Source organism: Hyla sarda (genome assembly GCF_029499605.1).
Source record: "Hyla sarda isolate aHylSar1 chromosome 2 unlocalized genomic scaffold, aHylSar1.hap1 SUPER_2_unloc_5, whole genome shotgun sequence".
Lineage (NCBI taxonomy): Eukaryota > Metazoa > Chordata > Amphibia > Anura > Hylidae > Hyla > Hyla sarda.
The window spans coordinates 575,608-590,537 of record NW_026607612.1 but is presented as its reverse complement, the minus strand read 5'-3'; the positions used below and the strand labels follow the sequence as shown (position 1 = coordinate 590,537).

Genomic DNA, 14,930 nt, shown 5'->3' with positions numbered 1-14,930 from the left:
GACAACCTGGTCTCCTGTAAAAAGAAAATGTCGGCTTCAACACGGCCGAGAAAATCAAAGGCTGCGAATCTAGCCGTATCAGACTTTATACTGGCACAATTAATAGATGCCAGCGTCAATGGGGTGAGTGCTGCCATCCTGGGTAATTGAGTTAGACGGCCTTACCCATTTTTTTTTCTTGCCCTTCTTCTTAACCGCCTCATCCCCTGAAGAAGAAGGAGCATTCTTACTTTCTTTAGATCTCTTTTTTGACTCAGACTGATCCATCTGGCTCCCATCTCCATCTGGCCCTGAGTTAGCCCTGCCCTCCGAGGAAGATGCCTCAACAGGACAGGACCCAGTTCCCCCTGGAGGCTCCAATCCCTCAGGCACCCCATCCTCGCAACCCCCCTCCAATGAGGGGGAGGAGATGGTATCAAGGACAAGGTACCTGTTCGATAGGTCAATCAGAAGGGGGGCAGGTAAGCTTCCTTTTAGGACCTGGCCTTTAGCACCTGAAATAGAGGACTGAGACTTCCCCTTTACAACTTTTTTGCCCTTGTCTTTTTTCTGCCTTTCCCTCCCCTCCTCATCCACCCTTTCATAGTGGGAGGAATCAGAAAGATCAGCCTCTTTTTCCCTCTCGCCTTAGTTTGGCAGGCCCCTTCTTGCTCTTCATTAACCCTGTTGCTCCTTCACCCATGCAAGTACCCTCCCCAGCCGGGGCAACCCTAAAGCTCTCCCCAGCTGGAGCGGCCACCACACGGGAAAAGGCGCTGGGGCAACGGCTGAAAGGGTGTCCTAGGACACCACACAGATGACACCGGATCTGACCACAGGATGCAGCCAAATGACCAGCCCCACCACACAAAGCGCAAACCTGCACAGTGCAGGCTGCGCTAAAATGGGTAGGACTACCACACCTGTGGCAGACTTTAGGCTGCCCCTGGTAGAATCCTTGGATTCTGTCATGTCCGAGGAAGGCTGCCGATGGGATGTGGGCAACTGTGCTCCCTGAACGCCTAAGTTTGACGGAAAACGTCCAGGCCCCAGACCAGATCCCGTGCTCATCAAGATTTTTCTTGGGCATGTCCGTCACATCCCCATAACGACCGAGCCAGGTCATGATGTCGTAGCAAGAGAGCGACTCGTTACGGGTCAAAACGGTCACTCTCTTGGTTTGGTTCTGCTGGGATATCGCTTTTACAGAGAAATCCCGCCAGCCTGGCTCGTTCTTCACCATCTCGTAATTCGACCAGAAAAGTTCAAGACCCTCTGGCCGAACAAAGCTGATGTCGAACTCAGAAGAACCATAGGGGTGAATCAGGGCAAAGATGTCACTCGCCCTGAACTCCATCTGAAGGAGGAGCTCAACCACCCTTGCCCGGGGCGGACACGCATCTTTACCCCTCCAAATCAGATGGGCCACATTCCTACGGTTACTATCCTGCCCGGGTGTCGGGAGGGACCACATCACCTCCCCATTCTGTTCTCGGAAGGCACCCAGACCATGCCTCTCTATCCAAAAAGACAGGTCAACCGAACCCCTCCCTTCTACCTCAATTGACCTATCACCCTTACGCAGAGCCTCCAGGAGGCGCCGCTGCAAGTGACCCCCAGAACCAGATGGAGACGGGGACCCTCTTGATTCCCCGGCAGCGACGCTGGCATAGCTTCTAGCAGTCACCACCAGGGGGGCAGCTGAACCAGCCCCTACTTCCTCAGTACTCTTTACTGATCCAGTGACATCCCTTTGCCCGCCTCCAGCACTCTTCTCTTGCACACCGATAGCATCCCTCTCTTGTACACCTCTAGCACCCCTCTCTTTCACACCGCTAGAATCCCTCTCTTGCACACCGCTAGCACCCCTCTCTCGCACACCGCTAGCACCCCTCTCTTGCACACCGCTAGTACCCCTCTCTTGCACACCGCTAGCACCCCTCTCTTGCACACCGCTAGAACCCCTCTCTCACACACCGCTAGCACCCCTCTCTTGCACACCGCTAGCACCCCTCTCTTGCACACCGCTAGCACCCCTCTCTTGTACTCCTCTAATGCCCCACTCTTGCACACTGCTAACATTTTCATGCAACATACCATCACCAAAATTTTCACTCTCTTTTGCACTCTTCCCTTTCACACTATTATCCTGGCTAAACTTTCCTGAGCTGGCCGGGTTATTTGCGTATGCCATGGGGGTTTGTGCTGCTGGTCCCGCCCCCGATGACCGCTTTTTCGGTTCTGGCGATGTTACTTCCAGTTCCAGTGATGACACTTCCTTCAACGCCGATGATGTTCCCAGTGACAACAGCTTCACACTGGGTGGGAGCTGTCCCTCCGGACGCACCCCCACCCCTCCTACAGCAGCCGACGTGCAGGGATTCCCCACAGCGTCAGTGCAACCTTCAGGAGCCACCTCACCCGACCGCCCGGGCTTTTCTACCAATCCAGACGCATGGACACTCCCCCCCCCCTCACAGAGGAGTGCCCTGCTACGCCCAGATCGCTCGGGGGACCACCCCCCGAGCAGACAGCAACATCACCAAGCTCCGGCACTAGGACACGCCCCCTGCCCACCTGGGGTGGTCCTGCAGCATCGGAGTCGCCCACCTTAAGCCTGTCCTGCCCTTCCCTACCGACAGGCGGGCTCCTTGGCGTCTGCAGCCATCTTAGAAACCTTATCCACCATGTACCCCCCATGCTGGCCCCGCTTTACAGCAAAAGCGGGGTCGGGCAGACTGGGGGGCCCACCAGCCTGAACCACCTTTTCAGATGGCCCAGACTGCTGGAGAGAAGAATAAACAAGTCTGGTGACCTCTCCTTTTTTCCTTTTATTTCTCCTCTTCCTCTTGCCCTTCACCTCAGTATCTGGGCCCAAGTCATTTCCAAATGAAAAGTTCTCAAAATGGGTAGGTGACTCTTGGAGAACAATCGCCTTCAGCAATCCACCACCAATTAACCCATTGCTGCTGCCGCTGTCGTCACTGCTGTCATCTGACGTTACAGGCAGGGCTACCTGATCAGGATTTATGTATGAACTCTGGGTTGTGTCCTCCTCCATTTCACTCTCCTCTGCACCACCATCTTGCTTCTCTTTAGCACCTTCCTCAGCACTGTCCTCTCTTTCTCCACCACCATCTTTCTCCTCACTGTCCTCCTCAGCACTGTTCTCTCTTTCTCCTCCACCATCCACCTCCACACCATCCTCCTCTGCACTGCTTTCGCTGTGACTGACCTCCTCCTCTCTTTCTGGGTTCTGCTGGCCTCTGAACCGACTTTCATTGCAGAGTTTTTCTCTGAAGATACCAGCCCCTTCCATGATCTCCATCCTCACCCTTTCTACCTCCTCAACCTCTTTTTTCAGGGTGCGCACTTTAGCCGAATACACTGGCCTTAGATTTTTTGAGGTGTAATCAGCCTGGTAACAGGCAAATTTTAAGTCCTCTCTTAGCCCACGAAGCATTTTGCCAAGACGCTCATACTCCGCCATTTTTGCTTGGAGTCGGGACCCAAAAGTGGCCAAAGACTCCCTGGGACCCAATACCCCCCATTGTTGGGGTTCAGAGGTACCTTGCCTCCCCATGTTTCTCCTCAACTCCTCAACTTCATGCAGGCCTTCACCTGCAGCCTTGCTTGTAGCCTTCCTTGCAGCCTTGCGGCTTCCAGATATTGACGGTGGAGTTGGTTCTGCATTTCTGCGGATCCTGGAGGATCTCCGTACCCCATCCTGGGAGTTGGCCGTTGCAATGTCACCTCCACCTCCCGCCGGCCTGGTACGGGAGGTTCGGACGTTGGGGTTCATGCAGGGAAGCCCTTCCCCGAAGGCTGCCACAAACCTGGGGGGGGGGGAGGGCTGGTGAAAATCCTGCTGCTCTCTGGTTCTCTGGTTCTCCTGGAGCTGACGATCACACAACCACACCCTGAACAGGAAGTAGTGCAACAGCTGGAGACACCCTATTTGGGAAGCACTGCTGTAGGGTAATTTGGTGGTGGATGCAAATCCCTAATTTAGGCCTCAAATGCACATGGTGCTCTTTCACTTTGGAGCCCTCTCATATTTCAAGGCAACAGTTTTGGGTTACAAATTTTTTTTCTCTTCTTTTACCCCTTAAGAAAAGGTAAATTTTGGGTCTACACCAGCATGTTAGTGTAAACAAAGTGTACCATATACATTTGAGGCCTAAATTGGTGATTTGCACAGGGGTGGCTGGTAGTTACAGCAGTTCTGACATAAACATAAAAAACACCCATATGCGACCCCCATTTAGAAAACTACACCCCTCACGTAAAGTAACAAGGGGTATAGTGAGCCTTAACATCCCACAGGTGTTTGACAAATTTTAGTTAAAGTTGGAGGTGAAAATAAAAAAATGTATATTTTTTTCCCTAAAATGCTATTGTTACCCCAATTTTATCATTTTCACAAGGGGTGATAGGAGAAAAAGCCCAGCAAAATTTGTAACCCCAAATCTTCTGAGTCAGAAAATACCCCACATGTGGATGTAAAGTGCTCTGCGGGTGAACTACAGGGCTCAGAAGAGAAGGAGCACCATTGGGCTTTTGGAGAGAGAATCTGGCTGAAATTGAAGGCCATGTGCGTTTAGGCCTCCATGGTGCCAGAACAGTGAACCCCCCCCCCCCCACATGTGACCCCATTTTGGAAACTACACCCCTAATAAGAAGTGCAGTGAGCATTTACATCTCACAGGTGTCTGATAGATTTTTTTGAGCAGTGGTCTGCCAAAAGAAAAATGAAAATTTTTCATTTGCACAGCCCACTGTTCCAAAGATCTGTCAAATGCCAGTGGGGTTTAACCCCTTAAGGAACCAGCCCATTTTCACCTTAAGGACCCAGCCATTTTTGCACATCTTACCACTATCATTTTAAGCATTAATAACTCTGGGATGCTTTTACTTTTCATTCTGATTCTGAGATTGTTTTTTCGTGACATATTCTACTTCATGTTAGTGGTAAATTTTTGTTGAGGCTTGCATCATTTCTTGGTGAAAAATTCCAAAATTTGATGAAAAAATAGAAAATTTTGCATTTTTCTAACTTTGAAGCTCTCTGCTTGTAACAAAAACAGACATTCCAAATAAATTATATATTGATTCACAGATACAATATGTCTACTTTATATTTTCATCATAACGTTGACAGGTTTTAACTTTTAGAAGATATCAGAGGGCTTCAAAGTTCAGCAGCACTTTTCCAATTTTTCACAACATTTTCTAAATTGGAATTTTTCAGGGACCAGTTCAGTTTTTAAGTGGATTTGAAGGGCCTTCATATTAGAAATACCCCACAAATGACCCCATTATAAAAACTGCACCCCTCAAAGTATCCAAAATGACATTTGGGTAAGTGTGTTAACCCTTTAGGTGTTTCACAGGAATAGCAGCAAAGTGAAGGAGGAAATTCAAAATCTCCATTTTTTACACTCGCATGTTCTTGTAGACCCAGTTTTTGAATTTTTACAAGGGGTAATAGGAGAAAAAGACCCCTTAAATTTGTAAACCAATTTCTCTAGAGTAAGGAAATGCCTCATATGTGTATGTAAAGTGTTCGGCTGGTGCAGTAGAGGGCTCAGAAGGGAAGGCGCAACAATGGGATTTTGGAGAGTGAATTTTTGCTGAAATGGTTTTTGGGGGGCATGTCACATTTTGGAAGCCCCTATGGTGCCAGAAGAGCAGAAAACCCCCACATGGCATACCATTTTGGAAACTACACCCCTCAAGGCACGTACCAAGGGGTCCAGTGAGCCTTAACACCCCACAGGTCTTTTACGACTTTTCGTTAAATTCGGATGTGTAAATGAAAAAAAAAAAAAAAAAGTTTCACTTCCAGGCAGTGGAAGAGAGGTGGTTGTGGTTGTGATAAATATAAAGCAAATACACTATGTTGAGCTAGCGATTGTTTGTCTGTATACAAGAGTGTGAAGCATACAAGTGAGTGAGTATAAAAGTGAGGGGACTTAAAATTAACCCCTTTGCGCAGAATGTAATATATAAACGCCGGGTTGTGCAGTGCGTTCGCGCATCCCGGCGTTTATAAATGACATGCAGTTAACCCGGCGCTGCACAGCAGCGCAAGGGTTAACAGGCAGAAATCCCGTGCCCAGCGGCGGGAGACAAGTTCTGCTTGACATCCCAGGACCATCTGTAATTGGTCCTGGGATTAGAGCCCTGTGATTGGTCCCTGTGGACCAATCACAGTGTATCAGTGTCTTTGTTACAATAACACCGGCTCCGAAGCTTTCAGTTCGTTCTGAACAGCGATCGGAGCCGGTGTTAGTGTTAGGACAGAAGACAGAAGACAGAAGAGTGTTAAAAAGCTTTTCTAAAAGCTAAAAATTTAAGTGGAAGTAAAAGAACCCCCCCTGTAGTGCCCCTTACCCTGCTGCTGCTGCCGCCGTCTGAAGTCTGCAGCCTGTCCGATCTGACAGGCTGCAGTGAAGATCCTAGTGACTGTCACTGTATATAACAGTGACAGTCTTGTATAAATCTGTGCCCCAGTAGTGCCCAGCAGTGCCCCCCAGTGCCCATCTGTGCCCATCTGCTGCCTCCTAAGTCTGCAGCCTGTGCGATCTGACAGGCTGCAGTGAAGATCCTAGTGACTGTCACTGAATATAACAGTGACAGTCTAGTGCCCATCAGTGCCCATCAGTGTCCAGTAGTGCCCATCAGTGCCCAGCAGTGCCCATCAGTCTCCAGTAGTGCCCAGCAGTGCCCCTTCCAATTGCTGTCCTCCCTGTCTGAAGTCTGCAGCCTGTGTGATCTGACAGGCTGCAGTGAAGATTGTAACTTGTAACTGTAACTGAATATAGTTACATTCTACAGTACAGTACAGTAATAAAGTTTCAGTGCCCATCAGTGCCCCTTATCCTGCTGCTGATTCATTCATTCGTTCATTCATTCATTCATTCGTTCATTCATTCATTCATTCATTCGTTCATTCATTCATTCATTCATTCATTCATCAGCTGTGAAGAAATTGAAGTCTGTCACTGACCATAACAGTGACAGTGAAGAATAATATAAAATACTGTCAGTGCCCCTGAAGTGACTGTCACCCTTTCATCCCATCACCACCTTGCACACCTCCATACTACCCTGTTACGTTTTTTCCTGGTGCGTCACTGATTAGTGACAGCAGTGACAGTTCGCCGCTGTTTTTTTTTAGTTCTAGTGGCGCTTTTTGTTTCAGTTTTTCCGTTGTTATAAAAAAAGTAAAAAAGTAAAAAAAATATATAAAAATATAAAAATACAAAAAAAATATTGTTCTAGTGTTGTACATCAGAGACACTTCGCCACTTATAGTGTCATCCAATATGTCAAGGCGTCGCATGTACAGCACTGAGGAGGCATATGCCTTCTTGGCATCTTCCTCTGGTTCAGATAGTGGTGAAGAGTTGTTATATTTGCCCTCTTCTTCTTCCTCTTCCACTGATTCTGACGAGGAACCTCCCCGCCACCGCCCTAGGCCAGGTCCTAGTACCAGTCCTAGTACCAATATTGAGCCAGGTCCTAGTGCCATCTCTGAGTGGGCTCCAGCTTCAAACTTTATACCCAATTTGCCTGAGTTTGTGGCCACTGCAGGCATTCGTGTTGACACCGTGGGGTTGAAAGAAGCTGATTTTTTTCAGCTCTTCTTTTCAGAAGAGCTGATTAATTTGATAGTGGAGGAAACCAACCGGTATGCTGAGCAATTCATTGCGGCCAATCCACAGGCATATCATGCTAGGCCTTATCAATGGACGCCAACCAATGCACTAGAGCTCAAAAAATTTTTTGCCCTTTTGTTTAACATGGGCATAGTTAAAAAGCCCACAATTCGCTCCTATTGGAGTAATGATATGCTTTACCATACTCCACTGTACCGGTCGGTCATGCCAAGGAATCGGTTTGAAGCCCTCCTCAAATTTCTACATTATGCTAATAATGAAAATTGTCCACCTCCCAGTGATCCAAATTTTGATCGCATATATAAAATTCGGCCCCTTGTTAATTATTTAAATCAAAAATTTTCTGAAGTTTACACCCCAGAAAAAGAGATTGCAGTGGACGAATCTCTTGTGCACTTCAAAGGAAGGTTGCACTTTAGGCAATACCTGCCTAACAAACGGGCCAGGTATGGGGTAAAACTTTATAAGTTGTGCGAGAGCACAACCGGCTATACGCACAAATTCAGAGTCTATGAGGGGAAAGACTCTAAAATAGAGCCCCCAGAGTGTCCCCCCGTACTAAAAACAACGGGAAAAATAGTATGGGATCTAGTTCACCCCCTGCTAGATCAAGGGTATAACATCTACCTTGATAATTTTTACACTAGCGTCCCATTACTACAATGCCTGTTTGCCAAGGGGACTGTGGCCTGTGGTACCATCAGGCGAAATCAAAGGGATCTGCCTAAAATTTTTGTACGGCAAAAGTTGAAGAAGGGGGAAAGCAAGGCTGTGTGCAAGGACAACATGATGCTTGTGAAGTACCAGGACAAGCGTGATGTTCTTGTACTAACCACCTTACACCCAGACAGATCCACCCCTGTCCAAGTCCGTGGTACCACAGAGAGTGCCCCTAAACCGGTGTGTATCCAGGACTATAATAAGTTCATGGGAGGGGTGGATCTGTCAGATCAGGCCTTGCAGCCGTACACTGCCCTACGCAAAACTAAGACCTGGTATAAAAAATTGGCACTGCACCTCTTCCAAATTACCATGTACAATTCATTTGTGGTGTACAAACGTGCAGGAAATACATGCACATACCTGCAATTCCAGAAAAATGTTATTAAGGACTTTCTGTTTGGGGATCCGGAAGGGGAGGAAAGCAGAGCCACAGGATCGGAGAACAGAATAGTTCCAGGGCAACATTTTCCTGCGGTAGTTCCCCGTAGAGAATCGGGGAGTAGGCAACAGAAGCGGTGTCGGGTGTGCTCCAAGCGTGGCATTAGAAAATGCACTATATACCACTGTGAGACATGTCCCCACAAACCCGGTCTGTGCATTGAAGACTGTTTTAAAATCTATCACACAACATATGATATCTAATTTTGTCCCCTTTAATTATTTTTAGAATGACTTTGGATAACTCTACCCAATGCACCCTTGGAATGACATGTGAGCAATTCATTTATTTCCCCCTTTTTCTCCACTAAACTATTAAAAAAAATCTAATTGGCAAACCCCTAATAAAACTAAAAATTCCCATTATACCCCTAGATGAATACCTTGGCAGGTATAGTTTTATATTTTCAACATTTTGCTAAACCCTTAACAAAAAAAAAAATTCCATTATACCCCTAGATGAATACCTTGGCAGGTATAGTTTTATTTTCACTATCTTGCTAAACCCCTAAACAAAACTTAAAAAAATTTCCATTATACCCCTAGATGAATACCTCAGCAGGTTCCCGGGGTTCTGGCTCCATAGGGGCTTCCTAAATCCGACATGCCCCCAAAAAATTCTCTCTCCAAATTTTGCTCCTTCCCTTCTGAGACCTGTAGTTCACCAGCAAAGCATTTTACGTGCTTTTATGGGTTATTTCCTTGCTCAAGGGAAATGGGGCTACAAATTTTGGGGTAATTTTTCAGCTATAACCCCTTGTAAAAATGAAAAATTTGGGGAAAAACAAGCATTTTAGTGATTTTTTTATTTTATTTTTTACATATGCAAAAGTCGTGAAACACCTGTGGGGTATTAAGGTTCACTTGACCCCTTGTTACATTCCCCAAGGGGTCTAGTTTCCGAAATGGTATGCCATGTGTTTTTTTTTTTGCTGTCCTGGCACCATAGGGTCTTCCTAAATGCGGCATGCCCCCAGAGCACTTCCAAAAAGCCAAAATGTGACTCCTTCTCTTCTGAGACCTGTAGTGTGTCAGCAGAGCACTTTTCACCCCCATATGGGGTGTTTTCTGAATCGGGAGAAATTGGGCTTCAAATTTTGGGGGGCATTTTCTGCTTTAACCCTTTGTAAAAATGTCAAATTTTTGAGAAACCAAGCATTTTAGGTAAAAAATATATATATTTTTTTACATATGCAAAAGTCGTGAAACACCTGTGGGGTATTAAGGTTCACTTTACCCCTTGTTACATTCCCCAAGGGGTCTAGTTTCCAAAATGGTATGCCATGTGTTTTTTTTTTGCTGTCCTGGCACCATAGGGGCTTCCTAAATGCGGCATGCCCCCAGAGCAAAATTTGCTTCCAAAAAGCCAAATGTGACTCCTTCTCTTCTGAGACCTGTAGTGCACCAGCAGAGCACTTTTCACCCCCATATGGGGTGTTTTCTGAATCGGGAGAAATTGGGCTTCAAATTTTGGGGGGTATTTTCTGCTTTAACCCTTTGTAAAAATGTAAAATTTTTGAGAAACCAAGCATTTTAGGTAAAAAATATATATTTTTTTTACATATGCAAAAGTCGTGAAACCCCTGTGGGGTATTAAGGTTCACTTTACCACTTGTTACGTTCCCCAAGGGGTCTAGTTTCCAAAATGGTATGTCATGTGTTTTTTTTTCCTGTCCTGGCACCATAGGGGCTTCCTAAATGCGGCATGCCCCCAGGGCAAAATTTGCTTCCAAAAAGCCAAATGTGACTCCTTCTCTTCTGAGACCTGTAGTGCACCAGCAGAGCACTTTTCACCCCCATATGGGGTGTTTTCTGAATCGGGAGAAATTGGGCTTCAAATATTGGGGGGTATTTTCTGCTTTAACCCTTTGTAAAAATGTAAAATTTTTGAGAAACCAAGCATTTTAGGTAAAAAAAATATATATTTTTTTACATATGCAAAAGTCTTGAAACCCCTGTGGGGTATTAAGGTTCACTTTACCCCTTGTTACGTTCCCCAAGGGGTCTAGTTTCCAAAATGGTATGTCATGTGGTTTTTTTTTGCTGTCCTGGCACCATAGGGGCTTCCTAAATGCGGCATGCCCCCAGGGCAAAATTTGCTTCCAAAAAGCCAAATGTGACTCCTTCTCTTCTGAGACCTGTAGTGCACCAGCAGAGCACTTTTCACCCCCATATGGGGTGTTTTCTGAATCGGGAGAAATTGGGCTTCAAATATTGGGGGGTATTTTCTGCTTTAACCCTTTGTAAAAATGTAAAATTTTTGAGAAACCAAGCATTTTAGGTAAAAAATATATATATTTTTTTACATATGCAAAAGTCTTGAAACCCCTGTGGGGTATTAAGGTTCACTTTACCCCTTGTTACGTTCCCCAAGGGGTCTAGTTTCCAAAATGGTATGTCATGTGGGTTTTTTTTGCTGTCCTGGCACCATAGGGGCTTCCTAAATGCGGCATGCCCCCAGAGCAAAATTTGCTTCCAAAAAGCCAAATGTGACTCCTTCTCTTTTGAGACCTGTAGTGCGCCAGCAGAGCACTTTTCACCCCCATATGGGGTGTTTTCTGAATCGGGAGAAATTGGGCTTAAAATTTTGGGGGGCATTTTCTGCTTTAACCCTTTGCAAAAATGTAAAATTTTTGAGAAACCAAGCATTTTAGGTAAAAAATATATATATTTTTTTACATATGCAAAAGTCGTGAAACCCCTGTGGGGTATTAAGGTTCACTTTACCCCTTGTTACGTTCCCCAAGGGGTCTAGTTTCCAAAATGGTATGCCATGTGGTTTTTTTTTCTGTCCTGGCACCATAGGGGCTTCCTAAATGAGGCATGCCCCCAGAGCAAAATTTGCTTCAAAAAAGCCAAATGTGACTCCTTCTCTTCTGGGACCTGTAGTGCGCCAGCAGAGCACTTTTCACCCCCATATGGGGTGTTTTCTGAATTGGGAGAAATTGGGCTTCAAATTTTGGGGGGTATTTTCTGATTTAACCCTTTGTAAAAATGTCAAATTTTTGGGAAACCAAGCATTTTAGATATATTTTTTTTTTTTTTTTACATTTGCAAAAAGTTGTGAAACCCCTGTGGGGTATTAAGGCTCACTTAATTCCTTGTTACGTTCCTCAAGGGGTCTAGTTTCCAAAATGGTATGGCATGTGGGCGGTTTTAGCTGTTCTGGCACCATAGGGGCTTCCTAAATGCAACATGCCCCCCAAAAACCATTTCAGAAAAACATACTCTCCAAAATCCCCTTGTCGCTCCTTCGCTTCTGAGCCCTCTACTGCGCCCGCCGAACAATTAACATAGACATATGAGGTATGTGCTTACTCGAGAGAAATTGGGCTACAAACATAAGTAAAAATTTTCTCCTTTTACCCCTTGCAAACATTAAAAAATTGGGTCTACAAGAACATGCGAGTGTAAAAAATGAAGATTTTGAATTTTCTCCTTCACTTTGCTGCTATTCCTGTGAAACACCTAAAGGGTTAAAACACTTACTGAATGTCATTTTGAATACTTTGAGGGGTGCAGTTTTTATAATGGGGTCATTTGTGGGGTATTTCTAATATGAAGACCATTCAAATCCACTTCAAACCTGAACTGGTCCCTGAAAAATATTGAGTTTGAAAATTTTGTGAAAATTTGGAAAATTGCTGCTGAACTTTGAAGCCCTCTGGTGTCTTCCAAAAGTAAAAACTCGTCAATTTTATGATGCAATCGTAAAGTAGACATATTGTATATGTGAATTAAAAAAAAATGTATTTTTAATATCCATTTTCCTTACAAGCAGAGAGCTTCAAAGTTAGAAAAATGCAAAATTTTCAATTTTTTCGTCAAATTTGGGGATTTTTCACCAATAAAGGATGCAAGTTACCATAAAATGTTACCACTATGTTAAAGTAGAATATGTCACGAAAAAACAATCTCGGAATCAGAATGATCAGTAAAAGCATTCCAGAGTTATTAATGTTTAAAGTGACAGTGGTCAGATTTGCAAAAAACGCTCTGGTCCTTAAGGCCAAAATGAGCTTGGTCCTGAAGGGGTTAAGGGACTTTAAATTCAGGAAGTTTAAATTGAAATATTTGATTTTTTTTTCTTTTCTGTTAATTTTTGCAATCCCCAAATCTAGTATGACCTCCATGTTGGAAAAGGCAGTCCAGTGTGCATCTTGCGCAATGTATGCAATCCTTGAACAACAGTTTGAGGGTGCATATTGTTGTGCGAGATGTGTGCGAGTTGCTCATTTAGAAGCCCAGATCCTGGATCTAGAGGAGCAACTGGCAACACTGAGATGCATTGACAACCCGCAGAGTAGTCTCCTGCTCACTGAGCAGGTACTCTCTGGGGTCGAGGTGGGGATGGATAGTGGGACTGAGGTGCAGGACAGTCAGGCAGTTTGCTGGCTTACAGTTAGAAAACGGGGTAGAGGGAAAAGTGTCAGGGAGGCTAGTCCTGAACTGGCACACCCCAACAAGTTTGCCCAGTTGGCAGATGAGGGGGATGTCATTTCAGAGCTAGCGGTACTGCAGCAGGACTCTGCCTCTGACCGCCAGGGGGGTGTCTGCTCCAGTAAGGAGGGAGGGAGGAGAGCAGGGCAGGTCAGACAGGTACTGGTAGTGGGGGACTCAATTATTAGGGGGACAGATAGGGCGATCTGTCACAAAGACCGGGATAGCCGAACAGTGTGTTGTCTTCCTGGCGCTCGAGTTCGGCACATTGCGGACAGGTTGCTGGGTGGGGCTGGAGAAGACCCAGCAGTCATGGTACATATTGGCACCAATGACAAAGTAAGAGGTAGATGGAGTGTCCTTAAAAAGGATTTCAGGGACTTAGGCTGCAAGCTTAAGGCAAGGACCTCCAAGGTAGTATTTTCTGAAATATTACCTGTACCACGAGCCACACCAGAGAGGCAGCGGGAGATAAGGGAGGTAAACAAGTGGCTCAGAAGCTGGTGTAGGAAGGAGGGGTTTGGGTTCATGGAGAACTGGGCAGACTTCGACTTTAAAGGAAACAGATTTCTGACTATAGCTAAAGACCATTATCTGTCCCAAATGGTGCAGTTCCTGACCAGAGGGGGCGCCCTACTAGACTTAATATTTACCAACGTACTGAAACTGACAGAGTAATTAATGTGCAAGTATATGGACACCGAGGAAATAGTGATCATAATTTAATACATTATAACTTGTTCTTCAATAAGGGAATCTCTCGAGGGGCCACAAAAACAATGAACTTTCGAAAAGCAAAGTTCGATCAACTCAGAGAAGCCCATACCAATATAAAATGGGATAATGTCCTCAAAAATAACAATACTGACACTAAATGGGAGACTTTTAAAAATATCTTAAATTTTCACTGTAAGATGTATATACTTTATAGGAATAAAAGGGTCAGAAATAAAAGAAAACCAATATGGATGAATAAAAATGTTAAGGGGGCAATAAATGACAAAAATAAAGCATTTCAGTTACTAAAACAGGACAGCAGTGAAGAAGCATTAAAAAGCTATAGAGAAAAATGTGAAATATGTAAAAAACAGATAAAAGCCGCAAAAATAGAGACAGAAAGACTCATTGCCAAAGAGAGTATAACTAACTCCAAAATGTTCTTTAATTATATAAATAGCAAAAAGGTCAAAAATGAAAGTGTTGGCCTTTTAAAAAAATGATGAGGAAGAAATTATAAACGGGGATCAGGAAAAAGCAAATATACTAAACAAATTCTTCTCCACTGTATTCACTGAGGAAAATGAAATGCCAGGTGAAATACAGTGTGATAAGGTAAGCTCCCCAGTACAGGTCACCTGTCTAACCCAGGAAGAAGTACAGTGCCACCTACAAAAAATCAAAATAGACAAATCACCAGGTCCAGATGGCATTCACCCCCATGTTCTAAAGGAATTAAGTAATGTAATAGACAGACCCCTATTTTTAATATTCAGGGACTCTATAGTGACAGGGACTCTTCCCCAGGACTGGCGCATGGCAAATGTGGTGCCAATATTTAAGAACGGGTCAAAAAGTGACCCCGGGAATTATAGACCTGTTAGTTTAACCTCGGTTATATGTAAATTGTTTGAGGGTTTCCTAAGAGATGCTATTTTGGAATATCTT

At 44.9% G+C, this 14,930-nt stretch overlaps 1 protein-coding gene across 1 annotated transcript; it reads left to right on the top strand.

Moving 5' to 3' along the window:
- Nucleotides 1-7,310: 7,310 nt before the first annotated feature.
- On the top strand, nucleotides 7,311-9,029 carry LOC130298378 (piggyBac transposable element-derived protein 4-like). Its single transcript, XM_056551313.1, has one exon. It carries the CDS (start codon nucleotides 7,311-7,313, stop codon nucleotides 9,027-9,029), a length of 1,719 nt encoding a protein of 572 aa, XP_056407288.1.
- Nucleotides 9,030-14,930: the final 5,901 nt, after the last annotated feature.

What these genes read in the sequence shown, in the direction of transcription:
- LOC130298378 (XM_056551313.1), top strand. Translation starts at nt 7,311, where the DNA reads ATGTCAAGGCGTCGCATGTACAGCACTGAGGAGGCATATGCCTTCTTG.